General features: G+C 48.8%; 1 protein-coding gene across 2 annotated transcripts; it reads left to right on the forward strand.

Annotated features, from left to right (window-relative positions):
* The first annotated feature begins 3,902 nt into the window (after positions 1 to 3,902).
* Positions 3,903 to 10,618, forward strand: LOC138728940 (ankyrin repeat domain-containing protein 40-like). Of its 2 annotated transcripts, none has more exons than XM_069872691.1 (5): positions 3,903 to 4,026; positions 5,223 to 5,371; positions 6,875 to 7,315; positions 7,778 to 7,953; positions 8,652 to 10,618. In XM_069872691.1, the coding sequence occupies exons 1-5, from the start codon at positions 3,908 to 3,910 to the stop codon at positions 8,793 to 8,795; spliced, it is 1,029 nt and encodes a 342-aa protein (XP_069728792.1). In that variant the 5' UTR covers positions 3,903 to 3,907; the 3' UTR covers positions 8,796 to 10,618. The 2 variants fall into 2 exon arrangements, with proteins under 2 accessions (XP_069728792.1, XP_069728791.1); XM_069872690.1 differs by having other exon boundaries at positions 6,872 to 7,315; positions 8,652 to 10,616.
* Positions 10,619 to 10,908: the final 290 nt, after the last annotated feature.

Raw genomic sequence — 10,908 nt, forward strand, 5'->3', positions numbered from 1 at the left:
TCTGTGCTGCAGCCGTGTGCATGTGTGTGTGTGGTGCCACCTGAAAAATCTCTTTCTTAGGCATCCAGCTTCCCCTTGAACCCTGTGGGATGCTGGGCAGGGCTGAGAAGTCCACGGGAAAACTGGTTGCACTGCGATTCAGAGATGCTCCAGATGACTAAGATCCATCCTAAATCCCAGCCCTCTGTTGTTGCTCAGCAATTTGGTGAAAAAAGCCATGATTTAAGGTCAAAAGAAAGGTGATAGGTGAGTTCCCGGCAACTTTGCAATTCATGGGAAGGATTTCTGTATCTTCAGAAGCTGAAGGAAGGGCCCCAGCCACTTTGCCTCAGGAGCTCATCTTCCTGACAGCAGAGGGTTGCAAATTATTGGGTTCAAAGCTGATTCGCTTTGGCTCCTTTGACAGTAAGCAGAACACAATAGGCAGCTCCAGAGGCTGATTTATCCATGCTATTCTTAGGCACCTGCCCTGGGATGAGATTAATCAGCCTCTGGGCTGCATGTGCTCTTCCCACGGGCACGAAGCGAGCGTTGGGTGCCGCAGCTTCAGGCTTGATAACATGGAGCTTTGAATTTAACCTCATTCACCTACAAACTCGCACAGGGACTTCCGTGGGGCCAGCACAAAAACTGGTGTGACAGAAACTGCTTCTTCTGTGTGACTTTGACTTCTCCCTCTCAAACCATCTTCTCTGCATGCAAGCACTCAAAGTCCCAGAGTAAGCAGCGTGAATTATTTTCAGTCTGGGTGAATATTTGGCTTGACTTTTAATTCATTCCAGCTTTACTTTCCACCACTCCTACCATTTCCCTGAACCTCAACACCGTATTGGCTTTAAATCTCTCTCTTTCTGTGTACACACGTTAAGTATAATGCTTAAGGTTTCCCTTAATCTTATTCCCAAATCTTATTCCTAATACCCTTAAAACAGAGTGCAGGGTTGGTTGAAATTGCCAGAAACATTATTTTGGTGGGCTGGATAGGGACAGGGTGTTTCATATATGAACTGTATCACTATGTAACTGGGAATTAAGCCTTTAAAAAGATGTTTAATAATAACTTTAAAGGACTGAGAACTCAGTTAAAGGAGTCGGGGAATAAAACCTGAAGTGCAAAGGGAGTGAAAAATTCATCAGCCTTAAAAAAAAAAAGGAACAAAGACTAGACTGGCCACGGTTTCTCCAAAAAAGGAGAAAAGAACCAATTCAGGGGTTCAGTCACAGTTGGAAACTTGCAGAATGACAGATTATTAAAACTAAACCAATAAAATCTGGGAAACTTGCTCTGAGGACAAAGAATGGCCCAACTCTCCCTTGTGGTTACTCCAAGCAGCAGCAGGATGTCCAGGCATGTAACAGCTGAGAGATGGCTCTGTGCTGCCAGTAGTGCTCCCATCGAAGAGAAGAGGGTGGCCAGGAAGGCAAGGGAGGTTGTCCTCCTCCCACTCTGCTCTGACCTAGGGAGGCCCCATCTGGAATCCTGTGTCTAGTTCTGGGCTCCCCAGCTCAGGAAAGACAAGGAACGACTAGAGAGAGTCCAGTAGAGGCCACAGAGATGATGAAAGGACAGGAGCATCCCTCTTAGGAGCAAAACCTGAGAGACCTGGCTCTGTTCAGCCCAAAGAAGAGAAGGCTGAGAGAGGATCCCATTAATATCTGATGGGCAGGAGGGAGGTGGGGGCCAGGTGCTGCGCAGTGGTGCCCAGGGACAGGACAAGGGGCATCAGGCACAAATTGGAGCATGGGAAGTTCCACCTGAACATGAGGAAAACTTTCCTGTACAGCTGCCCAGGGAGGTGTGGAGTCTCCTTCTCTGGAGAGATCCAACCCTGCCTGGACGTGCTCCTGTGCAACCAGCCAGAGGTGACTTTTCTTTAGCAGAGGGTTGGACTGGATGAGCTCCAGAGGGTCTTGCCAACCCCCACCATGCTGGGGTTCTGGGTGTCAATAAACGGGGAGGGAGGCAATGAGTGAGAGGGGTCTGAGGCTCCACAGAGCAGGGAGGTCATGGAGGCAGCAGGGAGTTTTGAGTCAGGGGAACTTGCTGTTAATCCTCTTCTACACATTCTTTCTTGTGGGAGGAAATCTTAAGGACTCTGGGGAGAAGTACGTTGTGTAACCAAGCAATGGTGAGGCCGAGCTGCATTTAACGGGGCTTGGCACAGACGCCACAGAGTAGGCTACTCATCACGAGAGAGCGTGAGAGAGACCATCTCAGTGCATCGCCTGCCGCCTCCGAGTCCTTAAAAGCCCCGGCGTGGCCTTGGGAGAGGAGCTCAAAGAGAGGGGGGAAAAGGGAGAAAAAAGAAAAAAAAAGCTCCACAACTCTAAAGAAATGAGCTCCCTTTGCGGGGCTCCCCTGTGGTTGTCGTTGAAACATTGCATAATGTCCCTTTGCAGAGCTTTGGAATCCGCAGGATCAAAGCCATATGGAGACACTATGGATGTGCCCAGACAAATTTAAAGGCATTTTGCAATTCTAGCAAGACGTGCAAAGCCACACTTGGGGCTCCTCTTGCTGTTCCAGCGTGACATCTAGTGGCACAGAGCAGCTTTTCCGAGGACCAAGGGCTTGTGCTGCTGTTTGTAGGACTGCTCCTGCGCTCCTTTTCCCCATCGTCTGAGACAGGCCCCGTACAGCTTTGGAAATGTCCCATCCCTGGAGGGGCTCAAGGCCCCCTGATCCAGTGGGAGGTGTCCCTGCCCATGGCAGGGGTGGGACTGAGTGGCCTTCGACCCAAACCATTCCACGATTCTATGATTTTCCAATTTAGCCTGTGGGATTTTTACAGAATTAGTATGTTGTGTTTTATTAGTATGTTGTGTTTTAAAGTTTTCACTGTGTGGAAGGGAGCGTTCTGCTTCCTGGAGCCTATCACCACATCTCCACATTTGTGTGCCTTGTCTTTGTTTTACAATTTCCTGCCATGGATGATGAAAATAGCTAAAAGGGGTCATGGGTTAAAAACTGTGATCATTTAAGACAGAGGTGGGTTCAAGCAAAAAGCTTCAGGTGACAGCAGCTGAAGACCTTCAAGGTCTCTTAGGTCTGAATTTGCAGTTGTCGCTGATTGTGATTAGAAGAATTAAAGATAAATGTTGTTTTCACTGTTCTGAAGTTCATAATAACATTATGAGTCCTTGAAAAGTAATAGAATATGCATAAGATTTCTGATAAAGTTTATACGCATGCACGTAAGTAGGAAATATCTTCAGTCCCAGCTCTTGTCTCGCTGCACCTGATTGATGGAGATCATTGCCTCGCGTTGCCCAGGACTGATCAAGGATGCTCACTTTCCAAGACTCCAAACTAAGTCTTAGAGAGTTTATTTGCTGGCATTTTCAGTGTCACTCCGACAGCACATTTTCTTTCAAACAGCATTTTCTATCTCCTGTCCCAGCTCTCCTCTCCACGCACATCACGGATGGAGGTCGCTCCCTGGTGCTTTCACCATTTTCAGTGTCAGTCTGATCCGTGCCGAGCAGAGGTCTTTTCTATATTCACCTGTTCGCCGCCATTCCCCACCTCAAATGCAAGGTGAGGCGGAGCCGGAGCCAGCTCCAAATTAGCAGGAGATTTGTCTGTTGGGGAGTTCAGGAGAGCACTGCAGCCAGTCCTGGGAAATTAACAGAACATGCTTAATTGGGGGGAATGCATTTTGTGTGGCCGCCCATCACCGCCGGCGAGCGCTCCCTGGCGTTGCCCAGGCTCCATTAAAGGCTGCTCGCTCGCCAAGACTCCAAATCGCGTATTACAGAGTTTATTTTCCCTCATTTTCCGTGTTTCCCAGCCGCTTCTCCCCCGCCGCCCCGCTCTGAGGCGGCCGCGCCCCCGCACCCCCCACAAGATGGCGGCGGAGCTCTCGGAGCGGCTGCGCGCGCGCCCGCCTCCCTCCCCCCCTCCAAGATGGCGGCGGAGCTGGCGGAGCGGCTGCGGGAGGCGGCGGCGCTGGGCGATGGGCGCGAGGTGCGGCGGCTGCTGCGGGACGGAGCCGGCGTCAACGCCCGCAACGAGATCGACGGGTGGTGAGAGGGGAGGGGAGGGGAGAGGAGAGCAGGGGGCGGCGGGGGCCGCGGGGGAGGGCGCTTCCCACCCAGCCCGAGCGCGGGGCTGCGGCGGCTCCGGGGAGGGAAGCGTGAACTGGGGGCTCGAACCGCCTTAATGCAAAGCGTTTTCATTCAAAAGGTTTTCATTCGAAGCGTTTCGCGGGGGCCTCGGGCGGCCTGAGGCAGTGGGAGGTGTCGGGGTGGGACTGGAGGGGCTTGGAGCTCCCTCAGACCCCTCAGACCTCAGAGCAAACCCGTGTGTCATTCTGTGATGGTACCAGAGGGCTGGGGAGGGGCTCTTGATGAGGGAGAGCAGGGGTGGGATGAGAGGAATGGTTCTCAGCTGAAAGAGGGAAGATGAAGGTGAGTTCTTAGGCAGGAATGTTCTTGTCTGAGGCGGGGAGAGGCACCAGGCTGCCCAGAGCAGGGGTGGCTGCCCCTTCCCTGGTGTTCAAGGGAGGTTGGATGGAGCTTGGAGCCCCCAGTCCGTGGGAGGTGTCCCTGCCCGTGGCAGGGGTGGCACTGGATGGGCTCTGAGGTCCCTCCTAACCCAACCATTCCACGGTTCTATGGGGCGTCTGCCCAGGGAAGCTGCTCTGGGACTGCAGCTCACCAGCTTCTTTGCTTTCCTGGTGACAAAAAAGGAAATGTTGATCCCAGGAGGCTTTGAGATTTGCGGCTAAAGAGGATCACAACAAAGGCTGCCATCCTCCATCCGCCTGTCACGGTTTGCGCAAGGAGCTCTTCCAAAGTTCCTCCTGTGCTCTTAGGGGAGTCTGGTCCCGCTGTGGCAAGGCAGAGGAGGTCCTGTCCCCACAGAACTTCTGTAATGTAGATTGAGATGAGCTCATGGGAAGAAATGTTTTGCTGTGAGGATGGGGAGGCCCTGGCCCAGGTTGTGCAGAGAAGTCAGGGCTGCCCCATCCCTATGGGGGTTCAAGGCCAGGCTGGATGGGGCTGGGAGCCCCTGATCCATGGGAGGGGTCCCTGCCTGTGGCAGGAGTGGGACTGGATGGGCTGTGAGGTCCCTTCCAACCCAACCCAATCCGTGATTCTGTGATAACTTTAAAGAAGGAAAGTTTATTCCCAGTAATTGTCATTCTCAATGCGAAGTAGGACGGGCGCATGTGGGCAATGGCTCTGACAGCTCAACCTCTCTGCTTCCCTCCCCACAGGACCTCTCTGCACTGGGCCTGTAAGCGGAACCATGCTGGAGTGGTGGCCTGCCTGCTGGAGGCCGGGGCAGATAAGCACATCCTCACTGCTAAGGGAGAGCTGGCTGCGCAGTTAACTTCAAAACCAGACATCCGGAAGATCTTGGGAGGTACCGTTCCCGTCTTAGAAGTCATCTAGAATTCTTGGTCGAAAGACTAAAGCATTTTAGTGCTTTGATCTGAGGCAGTAGGTGGGCAAAGTTTTGGCTAGGATGATTGTTTCTTGTTAGAGAGCTCCAATTTATAACTGTAATTCATACTTGGGCTGAGACTTGGGGGTTTCAGGAAGGAAGGCCTTTTATTTTTGGGTCATAAGGAAATTGAAGAGCTGTGCACTGTGGGAAATGTGCTGCTGCAGGTCTGTGTGCTCTCACTGAGCGGGAGCTGGTGTGCAGGCTGCAAGAGGAGGCTGTCACAATTTGTACCATTTGACTTGTCTGACCACAAGAAACCTTCTAAGTGCACTCAGAACAACTGCAGCATTTCAGAAGTTAAGCTTCGTGAGCATTTTGTTACGCTGTCACTTGCAGCATGATGAATTTCTGCCCCATAATTCTGTTTTACACTTTTCGTAAGCACAACAAACCTTATTAGGTGTATGCAGCACCCCTAGAACGCTGCCTGTGCCTCTTTCCATCACACCCGGGTACTGTGCTGCGGATGAAAATGCCAAGTGCTTCACCTTTGGAAATGTTCTGTTCTATCTTCCCCTAATTGCACTTGAATTGCTCTCTGCAGTGCTATTGCACTTACATTAAGAGAGCACTGTTTTCTTAAAGGGAGTTGCAGTTAAATCGCGGTTACAGGTCGCAGCTGAAGGAGTGGCAGGTTCTTTGCATGAGCATTTCTGTTTTCTTCTGGGCAGGGTTCTGACCTCTCAGCCTTCATTCATGGCAAATGCCTTGTGTTCTGTTTTTAACACCTAAACTGCCAAGTGTGCATGAATGAACTCTGTTCACAGCTGCCTTATTTTTCTATCTGTTAAGCTTTCATGTGTTTCCTGGGAAATAAACACCTGTCGCTTATATTCTCCTAAAGGGTTTTACTGCGGGAGCGCAGAGCTATTGAGCAGATCCTTCTGAACAGCTTTGACACTAGCATTAATGTCCTGTAATCCTCAGTCAGGTGGGAACGGCATTTACTGCAGTACTTTGAAGCAAGAGAAGAGCTGGCTTGGCTATTAGTTACCTACCTGAAGAAATACTCAGTTTGATTTGTTGACATGGGTCATAATAAAGTATTTACAGCCATGTTATTAAAAAGCATTATAAAACGAGATTTAGCGAAGAACTATTGGTCATACAGCTCCTTCCAAAGCGCTGGGACAACACTGCAAGGACTGATCTGTCTTTCAGCAGTTCTTTCTTTCCCACTTTGCTTGTGAAAAACACAATATGCTGTACAAATCTGTAGCTTTTTCTTCCATTTGACAGCTATTTGCCTTTCAGGGGTTACATGTTTACAATACGTTTATTGCCATCCTTTGATTGCCTTAGAATGTGATTAAGATACAGCAGGAAAACTGTATTCAAAATGAGGAGGATCTATCCAATAACATGGTGGGGTTTTTCTCTCTCCATCCCCTGCCCCCAATTTCTGAACTTCATTAGTAGAGGAAGAAACTGAATGTCAAGGAGTGAAGGATTTAAACTTGCCAGTTGTTGGGAGCTACTCTGAAGAAAGCGTTCCGGACAGCTTGGCAGAGTCCCAGCATGAAAGTGCTTCCACCTCTTCTTCCCAGGGTGAAAATAGCCCTTGTTCATCGACCCCTCCGGCTGAGAGCACCCGCACCCCCCCGTCGGGCAGCAGCAAAGAGGATTTGCCTGCACCAGAGGCTGCGGAGCTGCCACCCGCCCCGGCCGTCACTGTCCCAGGAGGCACCGAGCCTGCAGCGCAGAACGGCCCCGCGGTGCAGCCGCCCTGGCCTCCCCGCAGAGCTCGCTCCTCGCCGGTTGTGCCCAGACAGCCCGTACCTCTGCGACTGGACGGCCCCGCGCCCGCCCCAGCCTTCCAGCCCTTCTTCCTTACGGGAACTTTCCCATGTAACATGCAAGGTAATGGAATGCGGTTTCTCACCCTTCTCTCCATCCCGCCTTCAGGCTCACGTGGAGTTGAGGCAGAGGCGTTGAATTCTTTGGCCCAAAGCTTCCCAAAAGAACTAGTTTTTTTCTGCTCTAAGTAAACCAAGTGTCGTGCTGTATTTTAAACACAGCGATGCTTTGCTGCTCCAAGCACCATCAATATTCAAGTTATGCCGTGTTTTATGCGGTACCAAACATATCTCTGGGAGATACAGCTTGACTTTGTGCCTGGATTAATATTTTTACAGTGTAATGATGGCTCCCTGTGTATTTCTGTTCCAACGGAGCTTCATTAACCACATAGCTAATAGATATTGTATTATAAAACCCGCGTTCAAAAGATAATGGTACATACTTCCGTGCTAGGTTTTGCTTGGGGTTTTTGGAAAAAAACCAACCCCAACCAACCTATTTTAATCCTTTTTTTCCACTCAGAACTTGTGCTCAAGGTGAGAGTCCAGAACCTGAGAGACACCGACTTCATCGAAATTGAGCTGGACAGACAGGAACTGACCTACCAAGACCTGCTCAGAGTGAGCTGCTGTGAACTGGGCGTCAATCCAGAGCAAGTGGAGAAGATCAGAAAATTACCCAATACCCTTGTAAGAAAGGTAAGAACTGAAACCAGGGATTCATTTAATTGACTTTGCAGGCAGCAGAAGTGTTTTTATAAAAAGGTCAGCAAAACACGGCCTTGTGTTTAAAAATCAAAACTTAGTTAAGCTCACAAATTCAAAAGGATTTGGGGCTTTTCTTAGACTTTCATCCTAACTCATCCTATTCCTGTTAAAATAGGCTGCATATTTCAGCTCCTGAAGTGCGTGGAGCTGTTACAGCTTGGCTTTAACTGCACCAGAGTGCACCAGTGTGCTCTGAACACACCTGCTGGGTGCTGCTTCGCTGTCTGCTTGCCTAGAACAAAGGGTGAGGGGAAAACCCACCAACTGGCCTGTGAATAATTTCAAGCTGTGCCGATAGCAACTGAATGTGCTCTCCTGATACAAAAATACCTGCAGAGGGAATGCATTTGGTCATAACTCTGAGTTCAGTGACGTGCACACGCAGTCAAATCATAAGGAGGTTCAGGGAGCCAAAAAGTATGGTTCAAAGAGACAAAAAACCCAAATGTGCTTTCAAAGAGAATGGGAGAAAGAGCTAGTGGGACTTTTGTGTCTGTGTTTATTCCTGTGCTTGGGTGCGACCTCTCTGGAATTTTAGTTTTTCCTTCCTGCAGCCATCATTATGGATATTTACAAGAAAGACCAGGTATCTTTATATCTAACACGTAGTTTGGTCTGCTCTTTGAAAGGACAAGGATGTCGCTAGGCTTCAGGACTTCCAGGAGCTGGAGTTAGTGCTTGTGAGAAGCGACAGCTCCCCCTTCAGAAGCGCCGCAGCGACGGGGACCGACAGGCCGTGCTACAACAGCAGAGCAGCAAAACTGACCTACTGACTGCTCACACCTTGGGTATGAAAGCTGCAGGCTGCTGCTGCCTTTGCAGGCAGCGAATTCAGTTTGTGTAAAACCTTAAGTTATTGTTAGGGTTACTATTTTAACTAATAGCTTATCTTTTATATTTAATATCCCCTTTCCTTTTATTTTTTTACTCGATACTGTATTCAGATAAGGGATACCTCATTTGTCTACTAAAATCACAGGGCTTCCAGGGTGTTCCAGTGAAGTTTGTTGGTAGCGTTAGAGAGCAGGAAAGACTTAATTGAAACATATGTTGAGTCTTCCCACTCTTTTACCAATTAAGGCTCATGGAAAAGACAGGAAATTGTGTGTGCGCGTATATGTATTTTTTTAATTTCCTAATTAAGTTAAACGTCAGGGTATTTGGCTGCTCTCTAAAACATCAAACTTGCACATCCTCAATCACAGAATGGTTTGGGTTGAAGGGACCTTCACAGCCCATCCCGCTGGATCAGGGGCTCCAAGCCCCAACCTCCCTTGAACCCCTCCAGGGATGGAGCAGCCACCCCTGCTCTGGGCAACCTGGGCTGGTGCCTCCCTGCCCTCAAAGGAGAAAACATTTCTCCCTAAGATCTCATCTAAACCTCTCCTCTCTCAGTTTTTAATCTCTTTCCTCTTCACAAAGGCTTCCCAAGATGCCTTTTTTGCCTCCTGGTGATAGAAATATTTAATGCTTTAAGTGACAGAATTTTCCCCAGGCTGAAAACAAGCAGAGTAAGAGCATCCACGTTTCAATGTGTGTTTGTTTCCCATAGGAGAATATATTGCTCCTCCTCCATAAAAAAATATGACAGCCTCGCTTAATTAGGGAGTGTCTGAGTCACAAAGCAAGTTAAGTGTCCTTCCAAAAGCAAGCTCATGTGTTTCAGGAGCTTGGGCAGGGGACCACAAACACAGTCCATGGTTTTATTTATTAATTTTCCCAGGGATGTGTTTAGGCTTAAAATTCTTGCTGAGTGCATTCAGTCATTCTCCTTCCTCCCTTTCTCTATCTTGTCACTCCCAACTCTGCCAGCTCCCTGTTCCCCGTCCTGGCCCCTCTTTCTCCGTGAGCTGGGTGACGCCAAAGCTCAGTTCAGCTCCTGGTAAGCTCAAGGCTAAGACACACTATGAAGTAAGATTTCCAAACTGTGGCTCCCACTTTGATTTTCTTGCAGGACAGGAAAGGAGCTTCTGTTTTAACAGTTATGTGTTTATCATTCCAGCATAGCTCAGATTACGTGCAATTACTGTTTGAAAGACAGTAGCAGCTAAATGGCTCTAAATTACAAGTACCTAACTACTCAGTCCCTTTGTGTAGGAGACTGGTGTGCAGGCTGCCTCCACCAGCCCCTGAGCAGCCACCTAGAGGAGCAGCAGATTTAAAAAGCTTTATTTGCTCTAGTTTCCACAGAGTAACTGACTAAAGACTAAAACTTTAATCGTAGTAACTGACTCTATGCATTCAGAGAACTATTTTTGTATGTATGTTCTATGCAGTTTGATAAACTAAGGCACAGCAGTTCTGTTAACAGGGTCTGTTGGGGTCTTTCCCTCTGAAGGATAACCTGTTGCTAAGACAACTAAAACAAAGTTTACAAAACTTACTGTTCTTCCAAGGACAATTTTTGTTTGCACTAAACTTGTACTGGACTGACATTGCTACTCCTCAATATTAAAGTATCAGTTGTTTCAGGTACCTTTGCTGTCTTTCTTTCCCAGGGGGCGGGGGGCATGCGTGGCACACCAGAGCGTGCAGTTCCAACACAACCCAGAGAAACTGTAAGGGGCCAGAGCTTTTTTAACACCTAATAAAAGACCACGAGGCTGCTACAACCAGTACAGAGAAAGCACAGAGGAGGTGCTTACTTAAATGAGCTGCTTGCTTTTTGCATTCCTAGAAAATCTGATGGCATTTCTCTTGGGCCTGATGGGCCATCTCAGCAGTGGCGTCTTTATAACGCTGTAAAAGTCCAGCTGCTTTATAAAGGCCACATCATTATTGTGATATTTCTGCACTTTCTTAGCCAGCTGCTGGAAAAGCGATCTGGAAATGAAATGCTAACTGCTGGCACCAAAGAGAACCAACCCACAAACACCACAGAATAAC

This window comes from Phaenicophaeus curvirostris, chromosome 19 (assembly GCF_032191515.1).
Source record: "Phaenicophaeus curvirostris isolate KB17595 chromosome 19, BPBGC_Pcur_1.0, whole genome shotgun sequence".
Lineage (NCBI taxonomy): Eukaryota > Metazoa > Chordata > Aves > Cuculiformes > Cuculidae > Phaenicophaeus > Phaenicophaeus curvirostris.

What these genes read in the sequence shown, in the direction of transcription:
- LOC138728940 (XM_069872690.1), top strand. Translation starts at nt 3,908, where the DNA reads ATGGCGGCGGAGCTGGCGGAGCGGCTGCGGGAGGCGGCGGCGCTGGGC. An exon ending in CGCAACGAGATCGACGGGTG is followed by an intron (nt 4,027 to 5,222) that starts GTGAGAGGGGAG and finishes CCCTCCCCACAG; the next exon opens with GACCTCTCTGCACTGGGCCT. An exon ending in CCAATACCCTTGTAAGAAAG is followed by an intron (nt 7,954 to 8,651) that starts GTAAGAACTGAA and finishes GCTCTTTGAAAG; the next exon opens with GACAAGGATGTCGCTAGGCT.